Consider the following 23,833-nt stretch of genomic DNA (forward strand, 5'->3'; position numbering starts at 1 on the left):
ACTCTGCAATTTAATAATTAAAAACCATGACGTATTTCTTTTGCGTCATACCTAATTTTCTTCACAAATTTTCATTTTCTCTGTGCACCTATTAATCTTTCCAATCAGGAAATAGTGCTGAGAGTTTGTATGAGGAGCTCTGAGCCCTAAATAACAGATTAATTTCATACAGTGCTTACGACAATGCAAGGCAAACTCATTAGTTAGCATGGTTCTTTGTTTGATGTTTTATATTTCAACTGTTGAAAATAATACAAAAAAGTTTGTTCATTTATGGTTCAATTTATGGTTCATGGTATCTAATATACTGTTCCTTTTTTAATTATTAGGTTGGAATAATCATCTCAATTTTCACACTATATTGTTCCTCTCATTGGAAACACGTTTTTTTTAACCCAATTAGGATTTTTTCTAAAGCATTTTTAAAGAACATTGAGAATAAAATAAGGACCTTGTTTAAACTCTATTTATAAATATCTGAATAATACAGTTTTGTTTTGTTACTGTAAAACCTCTTTTTTCATGTCCTGACCGTTAGTCGCACTGTCTGGTGTGTAATTGCAGGCGACTCGCATCTTAAATCATTGCCATTAATCTTCCTTTTATCAGTCCTTTGTGCAAAGGGACAATCTGAATTCATATTGGCTTTGGAACAACTCATCTGTGATGAATAATACATGTGCCACAATGATTTTTTTTCTTCTTTTTTCTGTAGAGACAGGTTAGAGAATAACTTCATATTTGAGCTGGAACCTCGTGAGATTTCCTGAAACTCAGTGGGCATGAGTGACTCCCCTTTCATGGCTCTTCTACAAACACACCGGGTGCCTCAAAATGACCATTTAGAAATGCAAACATGTATATTATGTATATTTTTGCTGCTGTTTATTGTTGGTGGCGTGTTTTACTTGGTAATTAGTTTGCATCGTTCAACTTTACATTTACTCAATCTCCTGGATCAAAGACTACCAGAAAAACAGACCACGGTTTGTGAGACTGAAGGGTGGTGTGTCTAACCAGGTAGTCAGCAGCATAGGAGCACCACAGGGGACGGTACTCTCAGTCCTGTAATCAGCAGTGATACTAGGATGACTCTGCAGTTGTTGGGTGTATCAGAGATGAACAAGAGGCTGAGTACAGGGAGCTGGTGGACCGCTTTGTGGCATGGTGTGGAAACAATCATCTCATCTTAAACGTGAATAAAACAAATGATGATTGTAGATTTTAAGAGAAACAGGAATAAGTCAAACACTTTTTCCATCATGGGAGAAGAAGTGGAGGTGGTGGAGGAGTATAAATACCTCGGTGTTCACCTGGACAACAGACTAGAGTGGAGATGCAACTGTGAAGCAGTCTACAAGAAGGGACAGAGCAGACTGTACTTCTTGAGGAAGCTTGGGTCCTTTGGTGTTTGCAGCAAGATGCTGCATATCTTCTATAAGTCTGTTGTGGAGAGTGTGATTTCTTCTGCAATCATCTGCTGGGGAAGCAGCATCAGAGCCAGGGACTTAAAAAAACTCAACAAGCTGATAAAGAAGGCTGGCTCTGTTCTGGGTACTCCTCTGGAACCTCTGGAGATCATTGTGCAAAGAAGGATTCTTCATAAAATGAAGAACATTATGGAGAACCCTGAGCATCCTCTTCATGAGACTGTCCTACAACAACAGAGTGTCTTCAGTCAGAGGCTTCTTCAGATCTGCTGTAAGGAGATCCTTCCTGCCCACAGCCATCACATTCTACAACGGCTCTTTGAAGAAACCTGCATAATATGAGTTTATGAAAATAGTTTTTTGAATTAAATTTGAATTAGAATTTTAATTTTGTGTACTTTAAAGTACTACTGAGTAAACTGAAACTCTATTTCCTACTATATGTTTTCATTTCTGCTGTCTTGTGTGTTCTTTACATGTAGTTAAAAGAGAAATTGCGACTGATTGGTTTTTAACTTTCAAATGTACTTCAGCTTTTCCAAATTATCTGAGAGGTTTGCTAGATACTTTTTTTTTTTTTTTGCTGCAACTCTTAGTTGCTTAATTTAAAGCTTGCTATTAATTTATTAACTTTCCAATGCAAAACTGCTGAATCTGGAATAAAAAGTAACTTATAGAGGTGCTGACTGTTAGGATTTGTGCACCCCGCAGGTAACCTGAGGAGAGCCAGCACCTCTCTGACAAACAGCTGCTGGGTGTTTGATAGATTTACAGCAGCTGAGCGGCAAACACATAAGATCTGTGTTAATGTGCCTGCTGAGAAGGCTGAGAGGGAGAAAAATCCTATTTCCTTTGGCAGACGTGGCCTTGATTAGCAATGAAGGTGGCCCTGGAGACGTGACGTCAGAGCCAGCTAATCAATGCCAACACACACACATTCACACTCACGTCCTTCCTTTCCCTCCATAATCGGCCTCCTTTAACTGTCTGGTCCCCTCTGAGTGTCGTCTCTCTAACTTGTCCTCTTCAGATTCCACCTCAGAGGTTAGGAGGTGAATTATGGAGAATTATGGAAGTACAAATAACTCAATTTTTCTCAATCTTGCCAAGCCTTTTCAGCCCTGCTATGCCCAGGAGAGCAGAGGAAGAACAGTTTTTTGATTGTTTGCCAAATTCCCACCCAACTGAGCTTTCTTTATATTCACACTGGTACCAAAATAAATTGTCGTTTTGATTATTTTAAAGACCCCCTTTGACCAAAATATGGCTAACCTTGATTAACCTTGGAGGAAATTTAAATGAGTTCTGGTTGAATTTGGAAGAAATCCTTGCACAGTAAAAATAGGATGTAAATATTTCAACCTATTTTAATCATAATCGAGTATTTACAACTATAATTGTAAGGATAATAATTAGTAAATTTTTCCATTTTTTTATAATTATTTTATTATCTATTTGGCACCAGATTTAGCTTGATTTTGGAGACAAATATCCACTCGCACTTAAGGACTTCAACACTTTGAAAGATTGGCCCAAACAAAGCGATAATGAGAGAGTGTTGACATGTCTTCCAGCTTCATCCTGAGTGGGCTGTATCGAAAAATAGGTGCATATTGCTTCCATCTGCTTGATTTGGAAGGCATGTTTTTGGCTGCTCATATTAAGTTCAATGTACTTAATGCAAATAGATTGTACTGCTTTATGAATTTCCACCATAGTTAGGAAACATTCTTGTGCTGTATAGCAGAATGATGTGAGTCAGACTGACAACTGGTTATTAATGCAGTAAAGAAACATGTGCTGCTTTAAGTATTCATGTCAAAAAGCTGCATTAGCAACCAAACGGCCTCCTAAGAGCAAGCTGAAACCTTGACATTTCTGTATTTCGTATAGTCTCCTTGCATGATACAGAAGACCTCAGTGACAGTTCTTTTCCCTCATTCAGACCATTCTCCTTATGTTCCATACTGCTTTAATTGCATGTGAGTCAGCTTGACTACCTTGGTGAGTCACATCATTACAGAGCTTTCTCATCCAGACCGCAGCTCTGAGAAGTGTCAGCAACACATTACTGCATTTTCTGCACAGGCTCTTGAACTTAAGTCGCGCACTCCCACGCATTGGGGAAGCATTTGTGTTACTGAGGGCCCAGAATTTTAATTACGTGTCTGCCAATCAAAATAAATGCTTCTGACTACATCACAGTGTGAAATCGTATTCACATGAATGGGGAAAATATTCAGCAGCTGAATGTGAGAAAAAAGACAGAACCAGTTGTCATTGTTCATCATTTCACAGCATTGTTTGGTTTGTTCATCCTGCGAGCAGTTTGCCAGGACAAAAATGAATTTAGATACATTAAATAGTCCTTTTGTGATTAGCCATATTGAAATACAAGCTGAACCAGTCTTTGCTCTTGGCTTTCATGCACAGGATTTCTGGTACAAGCATGTCTTAATTTCAGATATGTGGCGAAGGTATTTCCTCCTTTTTAATGTGGAAAGTTTGAGATAAATGTTATGGAGCAAGACGTTTTTACGTTTCTTTGCTTTTAAAAGTTTCAAATTAAAAGGTTGCAGAGACAGATGGCCTCACATTTTAAATTCAAAGTTAAATGAATACCTGCAAGGTGCACATGCCCAATCATCACTCTTACCACCATGCATGAGAGTTAGTATCAGGTGTAATCAGGTGTGATTTCTCCAAACATAACATTGTGCATTATGACAAACCATCTCTACCTTTGTCTCCTCTGTCCAAAGCACATTGGACTGAACTTTGACATTACTTTGGAAACCCTAGCTGTACTGCCAAAAGCTTTCCGGATTACCAAACAAGCCATAATTGTTACCTTATTTTTCTAATGATCATTTTAGGATAGACTGAGATGGAGCTCTTCGGATTCTTTGTCTTTCTCTCTCTCCCACCATCCATCCGTCCTGTCTTTTGATTGTCTCTTCTCTGAGCATTGCAAGGTCTGGTTTTAGAGTGAGTTGGATGGGACATCTACTCTTGAGAAGATTGAGAACAGCCTGGAATGTTTTCCCACTTGTGAATAATCTTTCTCAGTGTAGATTGATGGACTTTAAATTGTTTGGAAATGGCCTTATGACCCTCCTAAGATTGATGGGCTGCAGTGTTTGATTTTCTAAGGTCATTGCTGATGCATATTTTCTTGACATTGTGTAACACACAAGCAAATACCAACCAAAACTTCTGCTTTAGTAGAGGTGGTCACACTGATGTGGCTAATGTTGATGTTGAGGAGGAGATTTTGAATAATGGCCCTTTTTGCTACTTCTTAAACCACATGGAAGCAGCAACAGTGTAGTTGTTTTCCCCCCCTATGACTTCACACCCCTTTTAAATGTACATGGATAAATAGTACGATAGAGCTATCCGTTGAAGCACACAATAAATCAGACACCAGGATTTAAAGAATAGATTTTAAGATTTTATTTTGAACTTTATCTCTAGTAACCCATTTATAAAGGGTTACTAGATCTTTAGGAATGAGAAAAACTATGTTGGTTATACAAGTCCATTGAAGACTTTGCATGGGTCTGGTTGGCCCTTGGTCAAGTTAAAATAGAAAATTAAAACTTTAAGGAAAACCTTCACTTCCAGTTATTAGCAGTTTCCTGCTGTGAGTGTTTTACTCTCCTGCATCCTTGCCTGTTATCTTCCTCATCGATCCTCAGTAATGATAAGAAATTACAGGAGACAGGATATAGATTTGCTGATTCCTGTCAGTGACCCTCAGGAAACTCTTAATGACCGCTCTAGTCCAGGTTAATGACTATTATTTTGCTTGATTAATCAAAGTAACTGTAATTGACTATGGATAAGCAGTTTAAGGCAATTCCATATCCTTCCCTGTTTTGCCTTTGGGTTAATGCTGCTGTCTGTTTGATCCATTGCTCACAGTGTGCAGGGATTACAATAAAATATAACTCAAAATGAGTCAAACTCTCGAAGAAATGGTAGAGCATCAGTTTCCGTCCTCACAGAATGCGGTTTACTTGACTTTTAGGTAATATAAATGTTCTTCATTTGAGTTTAGGTAAGCCACGGATTGAAAACTAAAATTCTTAATTTTCTGCCTATACTAACTGGATAAATATGTTCATTGGTCCTTTTTAAAAGTCAATAAGAATCTCAATAAAATGTCATTTTTATTTTAATTGGTTCTGTCACTTCCAATGCTCCATTGGCTTGTCCAAGGTGCGTATGAGCACATATCCATTTTCCTGTTAGTTAATCTCCTGCCTTTTTAATGCTGGTTGATGCAGTGGTAATGGTGACATAAATTTCTCCTGAATGCTCTGGGCCTCTGAAGCTGAACTAAAAGGTTGTTTAAAAGCACAGATCGCTAAAGAATTCTTGCGTTTGCTTTAATGGGGAAGGAAATGTGTGCATTTCCTGTTCAATGAACAGGCATTTAAAAAGCTTGTTACTTTAAAACAGTTTTTAACATTCAAAAATGTTATAATCTTACTAATCAAAGTTGCGATAAATGACCACTTTGATGTGTAACATGGTTTTTGTCACATTTAAAATGTGATCAAACTTTGTGAGGCTGGATGGCAGCATTAAAGGTGACTGATGCATTGTTTTATTTCCCCTTTCAGTTTCCTCAGTTGCCCTTTAGATCCTAGGCTCCTTCCCAGCTGCAGACTGTGTCCTATCCTATCCAGTAATCACCTCTGTTGTTGGATTCTTATGTTCATTCTCAGACTTGTGTTACTTATAATTTCCATGTATTTGAATTTGTTTTCTGTTTGTGCTCCCTGGTATTGTAAGTTTGAAATTAATTAACCTAAATTATCTCTTTATTCATTCCACCAGATGTCAGCCAGTTCCTGGCTTTGAGTCTTCACAATAATACATGATAATTTCACCATTTTACATGACCAGCAGTAGAAACATTGGCAAGACTGGCGTCCTGAGCAGTGACCAATATTCTTTTGTTCTCCCCTTCCCCGCTGCTCCTAAATGGAAGTGATGTTCAATTATGTACCAACATTTCACTAGAAGTTAAATGTTGGTACATAATTGGACATGCCTATAAGAGGCTGATTTGTCTCCAGTTCCTTTCACTTGAACAAATGCAACATCACTATGCCCATCTGTGCAATGTAAACACATCCCAGATGTTGTAACATTTTAGGCCTCTTTATGAAGATTGACATCAAATGTCATGCATATACATTTTGCTGTGAGGAGATAAAATATTTCTGAATAAGAAATGTGTTTGAATAGGCTTGTTAGTGCAGCAAAGAGCTTTTATTTAAAAACTGTCAATGACAACTGAGACCTTCACCTGTTGGTTCTTTTACACTGGATTAAGTCTCTTGTATGAGCAGAAACTTGTACCATCAGAAACTGAACTTGAATTGCTCAAACTAAATCTGTATTCATGTAATTTGAAATTAAATGCATTGTTTGAATGAATTTCACAGCTGCGGCTACAATGTAGCCTACCACTATCAGTGTGTGAATGTGTGTATGAATGGGTGGATGGTTGATGGGAGTATAAAGCGTTCTGATTGTTCAGCTATCAATTATCTACCACTTGGGGGCATTTATACACCATTGAAATTTTATGGTGGCATCAAAGTATTGTACACCGTTCTGATACAACACAGCAATGAATTCCACACCCTTGATCCCTATATACATGACTTTTCAGAAAAGAAGAGCATCAAAAGTCACACACATAACACTAATGCGATAGGATTTGACATTCTACAAAATCCTCTTCACGTCATCCATTTAAAGGGAAGTAATTTGTAATAATAATTATTTAATATGCCAGCATACGATATGTGGCAAGAAAGGAAACCAATGTAGCATCAGCATCAAAGCAGCCCAAAAAATTATCTTCAGCCAAATCTGTTATAAATGATTTATATTAATCTGGTCCTTTTGTTTCTTACTGGTTTCTTCCTCTGCAAACCAGTATTTTTCAGGATAATGTTTTTATTGCACTGAAGTGCAATATTAAAAAAGGAAACATGAATATTCTTTTTGAAACTACTGAAACTGAGGATGAAGAAAAGTGACAACTAAGAATGGAACTTGTTACCCTCCATTTCATAGTACCCCTTCTGTCTTTCAAAAAATCCACCCTAAGAAGGAGATGGTGCAATAAATCTTCAGATTCATATGCAGCAAATCAAATTACCTTTTTGGGGTGGCCTCTCTTTACTTTTAGAATATTTTCAAACCCTGTTGCTTTAAATGTAGTGCATGCGTAGTGTTATCTACATGTGTATCGTGTAGTTTGGCTGTACTGCAACAGGCTGAAGTCAACAGATGGATGGACGCAGGCTCTTGGCACCTTCTGCCCCGCTGCCTCTGTGTGTGTTTGGAACCTCATTTATGAGTGTACAAATGTACAGCGCTTTCTCTTCAGGTTGACTTCCCTCGATTATCTCAAAATCCCACATCCCCTCTACAAACTAAAGAAACAAATTAAACTAGTTCTTGGTTTAATTATGCGGCAGTTTTCTCATCGGTTAAAAAAATCTGCTAGAATTACAATGCAAAAACAATGTGTGGATATAATTAGCTTCTGGAGAAGAAAAGGTGTACATGTTGTAGTTGGTAAGCAAGCTCACATATGACACCATCTACAGTACCTTGTAAAAGTGTTTAAACCCTTTGAACTTTTACAAACGTCTTTTATTAGTTTTAAAGTGATACAACACAATGTAGTGTATAATTATGTGAAAGTATAATGATGCATGGTTTGAAAAATGTTTTCCTAATGTATGATATGCATTTGTCTTCAGTCTTAGTAAATAGTTTGTGAACCAACTTTTGCTGAAATAAAAAAAAATAGAACAAAAGAACAAAATAGCTCAGGCTGAGTCAGATTAGACGGAGAGTTTGCAGTATATTTTAAAATTGACTAAGGTTTCGACTTTGACTAGGCCATTTTTTCACATGAATATGCTTTATCTAAACAATTCCATTGAGTCTCTGGCTGTATGTTTAGCTTTGTTTTGCTGTTGGAAGGTGCATCTTCACCCCAGCCCCAAACCGTTTGCAGTTAACAGGTTGTCTGCCAGATTTGTCCAGTATTTAGTTCCATCTGTCTCCCATCAACTCTCACCTACTTCTAATTCCCTGCTGAAGCAGCATGATGCTGCTTGCGATATTGTTTTATAACCTAACCCTGCCTTAAACTTCTCCGTAACTTTCTCCCCAACCCGTCTGCTGTGTTCCTTGGTCTTCAAGATGCTGGTTGTTTGCTGATGTTCTCTAACAAACCTCTGAGGCCTTCACAGAACAGCTGCATTTATATTGAGATTACATTAAGTACATTTGGACTACCGTTTACTAATGAGGTGAATTCTGAAGGCTGTTTGTTATACTGGATTTAATTTAGAGGTATCATGAAGAAGGAGACTAATTAATACTTAGCAAAAAAATGGACAGATTTGTATTTGATTTTCTCAAGTATGCACGTGTTATTTTGTCATATGAAACCCTAAATTTGTTGCAATGTGACAAATGTGAAAAATGTATAGGGGTGTGAGTATTTTTGAAAGACACTGTTTAACAAGTTATTTAAAAAACCTTCATGCTGTGCAAATTTGATATAACGACATGAAAGAGTTATAATATATTTCAGAATTTGTAGGTAGGGAATTATAAATTCTTTAAATATAAACTCTTTAGCTTTGGTCTGTTCTGATTGATGATCAACCTGCACAAGACTGCCTTTAAGGTATTAGACTTAAAAATTGTTCTTCCCAACAACAACAGAATGGTCTTTGGGATCCTACATGGTTTAGTGCTTCAAACACCTTCAATTTAAATCAGCTGCACTGAAGCAGAGACATATCTTAAACATGCCGGGCAGTGAGTCCTGAACATTTCTAGGACAACCACAATAACAAAGGGAAAGAAACAACAGTCTCAGCCACTTACATCACTCTGTCCAGGATTCGCCATAGCTTTCACCGCAGCAGCTCAAAACAGGTTGTGACATTTTCAACTTTTCCAAAGTCTCCATTAGGGGCTGGTGTGCTTGAGGCTTGTGATTGCACTTCAGCCTGAACTTCAGGGAAGAATGCGTGACAAAGAGGACCAAAGGTTTGCAGCGTGGGGTTCAGCATAAATCTGAAGGTCATTCAGCAGTGGGTGTCCTCAGGTCTTTCTGTGGGAGTCACTTCAGGTCTGGGTGTGTTATTTTTTTCAACTCTCCTTTCTTTCACCACAGTCTCCAGAAAGGTCATTCCATGCTTGACGTGCTCAGAACATGGGTTTAGAAAGTCGGAGGAAGCAGAAAATAAAATGATTTTTGTTTTTTTATCTGTCCCCTGAAGTGCTCACTGAATAAACTCTGGGTCTGTTCATCTTCTCTCTGGCAAACGAAGCTCTGCGACGTCATCGTGAGGCAGTAGCAAGGCTGTGTAAAGGTTTGGTAAACACATTTAGGCCGCCGACCTGACTCCTACTGGGAGGAGTTGGCTGTAACACTAAGTGGCAGATGCTGCTGAATTGCTTCAACTAAAGGAATATTTTTAGGGTTAGTTTTTATTTTAGTCTTGTTTTTTTTTTATGGAAAAGGATTGTTGTTGGTTTGAGATCTGATCCTGAAAAACAAATTAACATTGTGGCAGCATATTTTCAGAGAGATGATGTGAAATGCTATAAAGAGTTTGGCTGTTTCTTTTCAGTTTGCCAATCTCAAGAGCGTCTGTTGTTTTTCTTCATGTTTAGATAAATGTTAATTCTAGTTATATTTGCATATAATTGAAGGATTGCATTAGAAGGCTGCATTTTATATATATTTATTTACCAATATTTTCAAAAGAATGTTGCATTCTGTCTGACTCACATTGTCAGTCCCCTCTTCCTTACTGTAGCGGCCACTTGGAGCCAGACGCAGGGAGTTCCAAACGGGTGTAATTTAATCTTTCTCTGGTTGCCATAAACACCGTGAAAACTCATTCTGCTTTCCAAGGGCACTAGTTTTAAGATTTCCTCTGATTCTCTCAGGATCTACCGCCTTGTGCTTGTAACACGAACAGGAAGTGCAGCATTACATAAAAAACCACGAAGAAGAAAAATTGCGCACTTCAAAATAAAACCATAACAAGGTGTCACTGTAGGACAAACCAAAAGCAGGAAGATGTTAACCATTTAGTAGCCATTTACACTTACAACATGACATTCTACACAGCTTCCTTACGGTCCAGCCTGCAGGGTTTTTAGCAGGCTGAGGTCTGGCCTTTGACTTGGCCATTGCTATGCCTTAGTTCTTTTCTTTTTTCAGTAATTGTTTTGCACTTTCACTGCTGGGTTTACTGTCATTGTTGGTGGATGTTGGTGACCCAGTTTGGGCCAAGCATCAGCTGTTGGACAGATGACCTTACATTTGATTCTAGAAAACTTTGGTATACAGTCATATTCAAAAAAATAGTATTTGTGTTAAAGTAAGGATTGTTTTTGTTTTTAATAACATTTAAGCAGGTATAAAACATACTTTTAAAAAGCCCTCATTTATCAAAAAAGCTTTTTTTTATTGATCTGATGTAATATTCTAAATCTTAAATGTTGTGTTTTCATTAGGCTGTACGCAGAAAAACCTCATAATTAACAGAAATAAAGGCATAAAAACATCAGTTTGTGTGCAGTTAATCTATATAATGTTTCACTTAATGAGCTAAGTTACTGAAATAAATGAATTTTTCAATAGTCAAGGTGTCACTGTAGGACAAACCAAAAGCAGGAAGATGTTAACCATTTAGTAGCCATTTACACTCCCACCAAATCCTGTCACAATGAATTAACGAATACATAAAGAGTAAATTAATTTTACAGGATTTTTTGACTCTACTAAATGAATAACCTTGTATTGAACTATTATGATACACAGATGAGCTGTATAAAAGTTATAAGTCTGTCTGTTCTTATCAATTTTCAAGTAGAAGCACCAATTTCTGGATTGGCCTCTCAATAACTGAAGGTCTAGAAGGGGAATCTGACTTTTGTTTTCCAACTTGTACTTTAACTCGACGGACCAAGCCATCACTGTCTTCAACAGTTTCAACCACTTACCCTAGTTGCCATTGATTTCTTGGTAGGCTGTCATCTTTGATAATGACAATATCATCCAACTTCAGGTTACGCTGCGGTAAGTGCCATTTTTGTCTCGTAGATATGGTAATCAGATATTCTCTTTTCCAGCGACTCCAGAATTGTTCGATGAGATACTGCACTCTTCTCCATCTCTTTGTGGCATACAGGTCCTCCTTAACAAATACTCCTGGGGGTGGAAGAGCAACCTTAGATTTAATCATAATGAGGTGGTTCGGAGTAATAGGCTACAGTGCTTGAGGATCATTGATTCCATCCACTGTTAAAGGGTGGCTGTTGACAATAGCCATAGCCTCGTATAACAATGTCCTGAGGGAAGCATCATCAAGTCTACCTGTGCACTGTGCAAAAGTGGCGTTCAGCACGTTTCGGATGGTTCTGATTTGTCTTTCCCAGACACCTCCTGCATGACTGGCAGAGGGGGGATTGAAGACAAAGTCACACTGATTTTCAGCTAAGAAATTTTCTAGTAACTTAGCGTCACATTGTTTAAGTGCTTGTTTGAACTCATTTCGAGCACCGACAAAATTAGATCCTTGATCACAGTGTAGTTTTTGAACAGCTCCTCTAAGGCTAATAAAGCATCTCAGTGCATTGATAAATGAGTCTGTTGACAAGTCTTCGAGCTTATCGATATGGACAGCTCTGGAATAGAGACATGTGAAAATTAGACCTTTTGTACTCCTTACGGGCTTTCTTAATAATGAAGGGACCAAAACAGTCCATGCCACTGTACGTGAAAGGTGCTGAAGCTTCAACACGTTCTTTAGGGAGTTCAGCCATTCTCTGGCTCTCAGTCGGCCATTAAAGTTTTCTGCAAAGCACACAATTGTGTATTAACTTAGCCACCAGCTTACTCCCACCAATGACCCAGAATCCATTGGCCCTAAGCTCCATTTGTGTTGGGCTTCGACCCTGATGGTATGTTTTATCATGGTAGTGGGACACAATCAGCTTAGTAATATGACTGCCGTTTGGCAAGATCACTGGGTGTTTAACTTTGTGACAGAGAGATGACTGTTTTAACCTCCCACCTACACGGAGAAGCCCTTCAGACCAAATGGGATCAAGACTGAAAAGTGAGCTTGTGTTTGGAAGGTCTTTTTTACTTTGAAGCATCTATGCTTCATTGGGGAAGGCTTGCTGTTGTACAATCTAAATTACTGCTTCAGCAGCCTTTTCACGCTCCTCGACAGTCACATATTCTCTTGTGTCGTATTTGTGTAGACCCCAGCCTCTTGATTCTTGCAACCACCTTGAGAAGTGTCGTCCAAGAGGAAAATTTATTTAGACGTCCGAGGATGTGATTACATCTAATGACTTCAGTTGCAAGCACCTGAATTGTCTTCACTTCAGGATCACCAACTAGCAATTCCGTTGGAGTGTTAGGTGTTAGATGTAGCTCATGCTCCCATAGAAACTGTGGCCCTCTCAGCCAGCTTGTCGAATGAATATCTGAAGCACAAAGGCCTCGGGAAGCATGATCGGCCGGGTTCTCTGAGGTCTCCACATAATGCCACTGATTAGTATCATTGTTATCTCTAATCAATTGAACACGGTTTGGCACGAATATGTGAAACCTACGAGCATCGTTGTTGATATACCCGAGCACCACTTGTGAGTCCGTCCAGAAAAATTCTTGATCAATCTTCATGTCAAGTTCACATCTTAGCATTACACTGACTTTTGTAGAAACCACTGCCGCCGCAAGTTCTAATCTCGTTATACTTGTGACTTTTGAGGGGGCAACCCTTGCTTTTGCCATCACGAGACTGCAATGGACTTCACCCATGTCATTTTTGTACCTGAGGTAAGAACATGCACCATATCCTACACAGCTGGCATCAGAAAAATGGTGCAACTCTACTCTGACAATTTTATGAAAGTCAGGTAGGTGGTAACATCTTGGAATTGAGGCTTTTTTCAACTTCATTAGACCATTTATTCATTCCTCCCACCGTGGCTTAATATCTTCTGGAAGCGGATCAGCCCATCCAAAGCCTCTGTGACAAAGCTCTTAAAGGATAAGCTTTCCACTTAAAGTGAATGGAGCAATGAATCCTAGTGGATCGTAAAGAGAGGCAAAAACAGACAAGCAACCACGGCGGGTTAAAGGTTGATCTTTCAAGCTGATGGTAAAGATGAAGGTGTCATTTTTTATCAACCACTGAATGCCAAGTGCACGCTCTGACGGGGTTGGATCCAAACCTAAAGGTTCAAAGGTTGTTGCCTTTTCTGACGGGTCCAAGCAGGCGAGAGCAGCTTCCTCATTTGAGTTGAATTTATGAAGGCGTAACCCTCCTTGCCTACATAACTCTTGTGACTCAGTAATCAGCTTCTTAGCTTCCTCAACTGATGAAACACTGACTAAACCATCATCCACATAAAAGTTTTTCTCAACAAATGTTGCTGCTAAGGGATAGTTAGCCTTATGCTGCTGAGCCAGATGCTTTAGGCCGAAGTTGGTGCATCCTGGAGATGAAGCAGCTCCAAAGAGATGAACCGCCATCCGGTACTCCTGTGATTCCTTTGCCAAGTCTCCATCTTCCCACCAGAGGAATTTCAGATAGTTCCTAAAATCTGCATCCCTGTTGATGTTTGCATGGAGAGACCATCTAATCTCGTTGTCTTTGACCAGCAGCAGTGCGTGTCTGCACTTTCCTGAGTGCTGTCTAACCTTAAAACAATCACTTTCAGGCTGTAAGTCTTCCACACTCACTTTAAACAATGCATTTACTTTGTGCATTGTTCTGATCAAAGTGAAAGCGTCAGATCAACACCTTTATGGAGTTAATAGATGTTTCTAGATTAAGCCAAGCATGTGGGATGATTAATGTATTTGACATTTTTCTTTGCTTCTACTGCTCCCCATTTGTTATAAGTTATGAACAGCACACCGGATGTTTTGTGCTCAGGGTGTTTGGGTGTTAGTGTAACAAATGAAAGTATGTTTCTGGTTGAATTACTGGTGGAAGAACTGCATTACCCGATTGCATGTTGTTCAGTTTATCATCCCGCCAGCCATCCAGCAGAAATATGCAATTTTTTTTAAACATGTAAAAAGACTCGTCTCTATTTATTTTTCTACCCTTCTCTCTCCCACAGTTTGACATGCAGAGGATCACCCTTGAGGAGCTGAAACACATCCTGTTCTACGCTTTCCGCGATCACCTTACCATGAAGGACATTGAGAACATCATCATCAATGAGGAAGAGAGCCTAAAGGAAAACTCTGGGAACTGTCAGACGGAGTTTGAGGGAGGTGAGTGAAAGTCCCTGGGCTAATTTCACACGCAAGCACTTAGGCACATGAATGTGTCACAGACAGGCGCTCGGTGCTGTGTGGGTAGAGAGGGAGAAAGTAATCCATGCTGTCAGAAAGAATTTAAGCTTTCTCATCAACATCTACAGCCAACAGAGTCCTAGCACACCTGCTGATTTATTGATTTGGGGCATTTGTGGGGACGGGTGTCAGCTGGTCAGCTGTTCAGCCGTGGCACGCATGAAATATGCATGACTCCTCTCTGCACCAACAGCCATCCAAGATTTATGGATATGAGAGTAGCAGAAGGTATTCAAGGACTTCTCGCTCTCTCCATTAAACCAGCAAGTGTCATTGTTTCTTCTAAGCTAATTATAATTCAGCTTTTTGAAATGCCAGCTTTTTATTCAAATTTAATGACTCATCCTCTTGAGTCATTTCTGCTCAATAAACTTTAAGAGGAAGAAACAAACATAAAATATTATTTAAAAAAATGAAATACTTGAACAGATGCATTGTGATGTAAGGAAAAGATGTGCCAGTATGGAATCTCAAAGGATGCGCTGTACCAGTTTGTTTATGGTGCTAAACCAAGGCGTTCATATCCAAAGTAAAATAAGCCAAGTAGATGGCACACTAACGAGGTTTTTCCACTAGAGTGGTTAAAACTACTCAACCAAAGCTGATGCTAAACCCTGTTAAGAATGTGTTTACATCTTTGTTGAATTTTTTCCTTTTATGTGGAATACATTTTTACTGATTACTGTATTTGTCTTATCTATGTGACTATTTGTCTTAATTTACCCAATGTAACAAAAACATTTTTTGAAACAACACTTGGCACTCCCGGCTGGTATTTATGACCACTGCCCATTATTTATCAGCAGTTCTGTTAACAGGTGTTACACAAACTGTTTCTAGCAAGATTTCTAAACACTCCCTGTTGATATTAAAAGATCAACAAAGTTGCAGATAAAGCAATAAAACAGCAGAAAAATGAGAGATGGTGAGGTCATCATATTTCAGAGCTAGTCTGAGGTTTTATGACTGTGGCGCTCAGTGGTTTTATTGTTTTTGTGGTAGTTCTATCAAGTAAAAAGTTAAGCTAATTGTGGAGTTTTAAAGATGAAGCTTACTGCATCCTAACTGGTTGTCTCTGTCTGTAAGCTCACCTCCTGCTCCAGATGCAAACATTTTTTCTCCGGCCCAGCCCTGGCTTGGTGTTCTGTCAAAGATCTGGTCCTGAAAAACTGCTCCCACCTTGGCACGACCTTTTTGGAAAAAAAACTGCTCTTGTTGAAGGCCGCAGGTGGACTTGTGGAGACCTTTACCCAGTCAAAATTAAAGAGCTTGCTTTCCAGGTGGTGCTGATAAATTGTGCTTAAAAAAAGCATTTGTCACTTCTATTATTACTGATCAGACGCTTGTTTAAAACAGTGTTTATTTGTCATACAATTTGCAGTGATAACACTGTTGCCAACTTAGTGACCCTGATGCGTTGTTTAGCAACTTCTAATATCATTTTTTTTTTTTATGCTAGCCGTATTTCTAACAACTTTTTTTTTGTTTTCCTGGACATTTTTGGAGATTTGTGAGAGCATGTGTAGTTTTTACTCTTCTCAACAACCAGCGGGTTCTGTGATGTTCCTCTTTCACGTCTTAAACCTCTCACTAGTGCCTAAGAACATTTAATATTGAAATTATGTTTTACTGTAACTTCTTGTAAACCCCTGAGTGGACCGTAGGCTTAAAAAGCAAACCAGAACAAGAAAACGAAGTAAAAAGAAGCTAAAAATCTCTCCCGTACATTTAAATACATTTGGCGTTGCGTTCATCCACAAAGTATTCAAAATTCTCCTACATCAGTTATTACAGTTACATGCAGATGGTCATTTATTCACCCTTCACCCTTTTGCTGCAGCTTCAATGCTGTGTTCAATCATGAGGCATCTTTTTTCAGTCTTCCTGCATTAATGAAAGTAATTGTTTATTTTAATAACTGCATCTTTATTGTTCAGCATCATTCTAAATCTGATATTGTTGTCAGTGAACTTTAAAACCTTTTAGCATTGTTGGTGGAAAGTGACTGATAAAAATACATTTTTAATTTTTTTTTATAGCTGTTAAATGTTATACTTTCACAAAATATGTATAAAGTTATTCGGTGCATGTATACTGTGCTTGATGTATGCTTTGAAAGCAGATAAAAAAAAATACAACTTTCTCTCTGGCATCCATTTCCTACATCAATAACATGAAAATGGAATCATAAAAACCGCTGAGTTATAACACTGCAAGTTTCCACATCTGTAACAGGCAAAACAGATGATCAAGATCCCAGGCTTGTTATACAGTAGGGCTGCCTTCATTCAAGGGTTCAACCTTGTGCAAGTGGAATTCGTTTTATGATCATCTGCAGTTGATTTTCAGATGACAAACGGCACATAATGTTCTTGATGGGTTTTTCCAGACCAGCACTGGTGTTTGTGACAATGGTCACACATTTCACCAGCACTTTCTCGGACCTAAATCTTCTACAGAATGATGAAAACATGATGTTTCATCTGTGTTTATGATGATGGATGACCAATGCAGGAATCGTACAGAGCTACCCAGTGGTCCTAAGGTCCGTGAGTACCACCTCTCACGTACAGACACCAAAATGTGCTCACTCATGGAGAAATCAATACGTTCTGTCACGCTGCAGTTCTGACTCCATCCTTTTCATCATGCTCCTCCAGTACTTATTACATCAGCTGACTGATATATGAAGAAGCATGAAAGGATCTTTGATTTCCCTGTGGCTTCTCCTTGTTCAACAATCAATATGATGTGGCGATGAAAACACCAGCATACAGAATTTAAGCGCTGATCCAAAGAAACCCACCAGCCACTGATTTATAGCCAAGCAAATTGTACGGATGGCACACGGCACAGGAAACATGCCAGGACAGTAGATGTCTGGTTAATGCCTGGCACCTCCACTCAATCACATTGCCTCCATACAGGTATATATATTTAAGAGCATATAGATTTTATTTCTGTTTTTTACTGAAGCACCCGCTAATGTTAACAGCCTTAATTCATCAGCCAGGAAAACTGTGGTACACCTTGAAGACCACAGTGGTCTTCTGTGGTTTTCTTTTGAAACCATGTCATTAATTCTGGCTGCTTCTGGGATGTTTGGAGTCCAACAGAAGGTTCCGGTAATTTGATTGAGAGCCAATGTCAGGAACACAAATCCCCCCAGTCCTTAATGTCCAGCAGCTGAACACCTGTTTGTCCCAGTGGCAACATACTGAGCTCAATTTTATTTACAGCTAAATGCAGTTGGGAACAACTGAGCAATTGCATAAATGTGAGTACACATACACACAACCGGTCAAAAGTTTTACAAACTTTCTCCTTTAATGGTTTTCTTTATGTTTATGACCATTTACATTGTACATAGAATTCACTGAAGGCATCAAAACTGTGAATGAACACATGGAGTTATGTAGCGAATTAAAAATTGTAAAATAAGTAATTATGTTTTATATTTTAAATTCCTCGAAGTAGCTGTAATGACTGAAATATTAACTGTCTCTCAATGAACCTCTGGGAAGTTCTTTTAAGACTCTTTGGAAACCATTTCAGGTGACCACCTCATGAAGATCATGGAGAGAACGCCACGAGAGCAAAGCAGCAATCAAAGCAAAGGGTGGCTATTTGGTAGAATCTAAAATCTACAAATGTTTAGAGCGATTACGTACTTTTTGTTTACTACAATATTCCATGTGTGTTCATTTATAGTTTTGTTGCCTTTGGTGAGAATCTACAATGTGAATAATTATAAAAATAGAGAGAACTATTAAGTGAGAAAGTGTGTTTTAAACCTATGACCCGTTAGAGTTTTTATGTGAATGTTGATTTCGTCACAACCTGTGGTGGAGTTTAGGTTTTACAGCTTCTTCTACTGTTTCAGTTTTGTTTTTGTTTTCTTTGGGATTCCAACGATGTAGATTTTTTTCAAATCAGAAGGAAAAATTATGTTTCGAGTCAAAGTCATTCATAACAACTACTCACATTATTATTTTTTATGTAGCGTGAATGTGTTGAGTGATGTCGGTCAGTCCAAATATGCCAAATAATGAGGTCCAGAAGACGTTTTTCTCTTTCTCATACTTTCCACATCATCAGAACAGCAGCCAAGAAGCATTTCGATGACTTTAGCAGATCTTGTAATAAAGAAGTAAAAATAGTGCGAGTGAAAGCTGAGTGACCATGGGTCACTGGCCCAGCTCTCCTAATTACTGTCGGCTGGTGAAATCATCTCAGCTTCCAGCCTTTAGTCATCTGGAGAGCTGCTGGACAACATGTTAGTGCCAGAGGTAGATAAAAACAGAAATATAGAGATAAAACAGGCCTGCTGCTATATGGAGATTCACTTCAACCAAATATTATTGTCAGGATCTGCCATTTTGGACTTTTGTGTGAGCAGTTTATATAAGTTTATTTACTCCTGAGTTTTGTTAGTTTTTGCTTTGGACCCCTTTTTGTTATAATTTACCCAGTTGCTTGTTTCCCTAAGTTAGTAGTTCATTCTCCTCTCGTTATTAGGTTCCTTTGGTTATTATTTTGCTCAGTTGTTTATTCCTTAGATCTGTTCTTTCTCATGTTTATTATTTCTACAGTTCTCTTTGTTTATTTCTCTTCTTTGGTTAGTTAGTTTCTTACCTGGTACTCTCGTGTTTGTTTTACTGTTGGTTAAGTCTTTGCTGCGTTCTTCAATTCAATTCAATTCAAAGATACTTTATTGATCTCCGAGGGGAAATTAGAATTCCAGTACAACCCATCCAAACATACATCATGACACAAGACAAGGGGGGGACGGGTCATCGAGGCTTTGCTGCCCACTCACAGGCGTTGCCCTTGCTAGATGAGAAAAGAGACCACATTAGGTAAGTAGAGGGAAAAAAAATCATATTTCACACTTTATCCTTAGCAGGGTATAGTTTGAGATTGCAAAAAACCTCAGAACAAAGAAGCAACAAGTTTACAAAACAACATCATGCCGGGAACGGTGAAGGTGGTGTGAGGGGGTGCATATGTTTATCTTGAACATGTGTGTCTATGCAAGTGAGTGTGTGCAAGTAAGTCCATGAAGCACTGTCACAGAGGCCATTGTCCTTGATGGTTCGTTGGGATGTTCATCAACCGGCCACAAAGTTCTGAGCAGGTCCACAGATGTCCTCAGGGAAGGGAGGGGGCAGAGGGAGCAGAGCGTCATGTTTACATAACTTCCAGGAGAAGTTGAAGATAGCCAGCCATCAAGGCCGTGCAGGGGAGCCAGATTCAGAAAAACAATAATTATTTGGGTTAGGCTGACTCTTAATTTTCCGTCAGCCTTGAGAGTCTCGCTGGTGCTTCTCAAAGGCGAATCCAAACAGCCAAATTCCTGGTCTTTCTGCCAGATACGAGCGAATAACTTTCTCCAAGATTTATCCCATTTCATCCCTGAGTCCAGGAACCGCAACCTGCCTGCGATCCTGTGTAAGGATCACATCCAGTCTGCAATTCAGCTCACGTAACATCTCAGTCTGAGTTCTGATCACCCTGAAGATCCCATCATACATGCCAGGCAGCCTCACAATTGCCAGGACAGCTGCTGACATTCTCCGAATTTCTCGATATGCCAGGTAACCACTGACTCCAAAAAGCAGAAATCCTGATATCAAACATCCAATTATATACACATCTTCCACATCCTCGACTGACATTATCGACAGACACACAATCCTCCACTTCTGCCAGGAGTCCATTGTGTATCCAGAGAAAAACGTCCAGCCCGGACAAGTTGGGCTCTCCTTCACCCTGTCTTCTCCTCGAGAAAATTTGATCAGTTGCATTGAGAGACCAGCTGACCAAATCCATAACTAGGAATTTGGAAGATATGCAAGAAGAGGCTCCAAAAAGAAGACAAGACACAGAGCTGAAGCAGGGTAGATATGGGAGGGGGTGCGGGAGACAGAGAAAAAGCATCCACCTCCACCGAGAGCAGAAAGAAAAGTTGTTTATTAGTTCTTTTGCTCTTCCGCCCAACTAGTTTTAGTTCCTTCCTTGTCCTTAGATCCCATTTAGTTATTTACTCAGTGTTTGTTTCCCTTAATATTAGTAGTCCCCCCCAGCCTTACTTCGAGTATAGTTTCCCCTTGTTTAGTTTTTTGTTTATTTACCCATTTAAGATTTCTAGTATAGTTCTCTCTGTTCAGTTCTTCTCTGGCAGTTATTAGTATTTGGTTATTTGTTCCCGCTAGGCTTAGTTTCCACTTATTGTTTATGTTTTAGTTATTATTTATTTTAGGTCTTCGCTTACTCTGCTCCCCGCAGTTAGTTCAGTATTTGTTGTCTCTTCCCTACTCAGTCTCCAACTTTCTGGTTTCTAGTTTGTTTGTTTTCAGTCTAGTTTAGTTTCCCTTGTCCCTGCGTTCCTCAGCGTTTGTCATCATAGTAACCACTCATTCCCTCAGTCTCTACAGCCGGTTCTCGTACCTGTTCCCACTATTCCTCTGATCACCTTAGCCATTCTCTCATTGGTCCATTGTCCTCCTCTCCCTGCTTATATACCTGGTTGTGCTCATCATTCCCCACTGGTTCCTCATGAAATGTCACGTCTCTCCTCAAGCTCCTTATGTTTCCCTGTATCGTGCTAACCAGGAGTTTCGTTGTTGGTTTCTCCAATGACTATGTAAGTGCTTGCTACGAGCCTAATTATAGAAGATATACTCACAATATGCCGAGCCCTGGTACCGGTTTAAATTTTGGTCCGAACCCACATCAGACCTTGACAATTATTTTGTTTTCACATTATGCAACGTACTGAAGTGGATTTAACTTCCACAGATGTTATTGGTTTTGGAGAGTTGAATATTTACACTTTAATGCTGCATTATTATTAAGAACAGAACTTATTTTGGGTTGTCTGTGTCACTTCATATTTTTACCCCAGTAAAACAACAAGAAATAGAAGGCTAACACAAAGTATCCAAGATATTCTTATACTAAGACAAAACAAACAAAAAACTTTAGTTAAATTTAGTTTACTTAAAATGTTAGGCCTGACAACAAGTGTGGCACCAGTTATTTTTGCTTAAAATAAGAATTACTCTACACGAGATGTTCTTACTTACTGAATTAATGCTCTCAATGCTCTTATTATTATTATTATTTAGCATTTTTGTTATCATTATATTGCTAATATTATTAGTAGTAGTAGTCGTTGTGGTATCATCCATCCCATTGTGTACAGCACAATTTGTCCCTAAAATGGCTTCCACAGGACTAATATTTGCTTTGGTGGAATAAAGAAAAATAATACATTAACTGAAAACTGAGAGAACAAGGAAACTACTTTGGTTTGGTCAAAGAAACAAAATATTCTGTTTCTGAATAGCACAGTATTTTGAAGCTGGACAGGACCTGACATAGAAAAGAGTTTGTATCCTGTATGAGTTGTTTCTGTAGCTTTAAGATTCCCATTCTGTTGTGACGCTTCCAGACACTTTGGGCCTTTATAGATATTATGACATTTATAGGCTTATTTGACTTCTTAAGAGGCGGAGAAGTCAGTCTCCTCCGGTGAATTATGACTCTTACCATACTGTCCCTCTCTGCTGGTCACTGTTCAGCATCCCGCTGTTCATTCAGATGAGATCCATAGCCGAGCTGTGAAATCTGCCCAGCAACATAAATGTGAGATCACACTTCAGGCTGATTTCCATTTCCTTAACTACAGCGGGAAATTTGACAAGAAAGTATCTGTGGTCCAAATCAAAGAGGATTCTAGAATAAATAAATAAATAAATAAAATTTATTACAATAGGAGGCAGATGTTTTTCAGCTTCTAGCACTGTATTAAAAAAGATGTGTTTTCCTTTTTAGTTTATATGTTTAATGATTTCAGATTATATGTTTTAGCTTGATAAGGATTTCATAATTATCAAACAAAAATAATTCAATTCCATTCAGTTTATTTATATACAGGTCCTTCTCAAAATATTAGCATATTGTGATAAAGTTCATTATTTTCTATAATGTAATGATGAAAATTTAACATTCATATATTTTAGATTCATTGCACACTAACTGAAATATTTCAGGTCTTTTATTGTCTTAATATGGATGATTTTGGCATACAGCTCATGAAAACCCAAAATTCCTATCTCACAAAATTAGCATATTTCATCCGACCAATAAAAGAAAAGTGTTTTTAATACAAAAAACATCAACCTTCAAATAATCATGTACAGTTATGCACTCAATACTTGGTCGGGAATCCTTTTGCAGAAATGACTGCTTCAGTGCAGCATGGCATGGAGGCAATCAGCCTGTGGCACTGCTGAGGTCTTATGGAGGCCCAGGATGGTTCGATAGCGGCCTTTAGCTCATCCAGAGTGTTGGGTCTTGAGTCTCTCAACGTTTTCTTCACAATATCCCACAGATTCTCTATGGGGTTCAGGTCAGGAGAGTTGGCAGGCCAATTGAGCACAGTGATATCATGGTCAGTAAACCATTTACCAGTGGTTTTGACACTGTGAGCAGGTGCCAGGTCGTGCTGAAAAATGAAATCTTCATCTCCATAAAGCTTTTCAGCAGATGGAAGCATGAAGTGCTCCAAAATCTCCTGATAGCTAGCTGCATTGACCCTGCCCTTGATAAAACACAGTGGACCAACACCAGCAGCTGACACGGCACCCCAGACCATCACTGACTGTGGGTACTTGACACTGGACTTCTGGCATTTTGGCATTTCCTTCTCCCCAGTCTTCCTCCAGACTCTGGCACCTTGATTTCCGAATGACATGCAGAATTTGCTTTCATCCGAAAAAAGTACTTTGGACCACTGAGCAACAGTCCAGTGCTGCTTCTCTGTAGCCCAGGTCAGGCGCTTCTGCCGCTGTTTCTGGTTCAAAAGTGGCTTGACCTGGGGAATGCGGCACCTGTAGCCCATTTCCTGCACACGCCTGTGCACGGTGGCTCTGGATGT

At 39.0% G+C, this 23,833-nt stretch overlaps 1 protein-coding gene across 7 annotated transcripts in view; it reads left to right on the forward strand.

Moving 5' to 3' along the window:
• caln1 (calneuron 1) overlaps positions 1-23,833 on the forward strand; it is a 95,530-nt gene that overhangs the window by 65,921 nt on the left and 5,776 nt on the right. For all 7 annotated transcript variants that reach the window (XM_047392176.1, XM_047392175.1, XM_047392173.1 and 4 more), the window contains one exon: positions 14,652-14,808. In XM_047392176.1, the coding sequence (XP_047248132.1) occupies positions 14,652-14,808 (157 nt within the window). The remainder of the gene's footprint in view (positions 1-14,651; positions 14,809-23,833) is intronic.

The sequence above is a fragment of the Girardinichthys multiradiatus genome, chromosome 18, assembly GCF_021462225.1.
Source record: "Girardinichthys multiradiatus isolate DD_20200921_A chromosome 18, DD_fGirMul_XY1, whole genome shotgun sequence".
NCBI lineage: Eukaryota > Metazoa > Chordata > Actinopteri > Cyprinodontiformes > Goodeidae > Girardinichthys > Girardinichthys multiradiatus.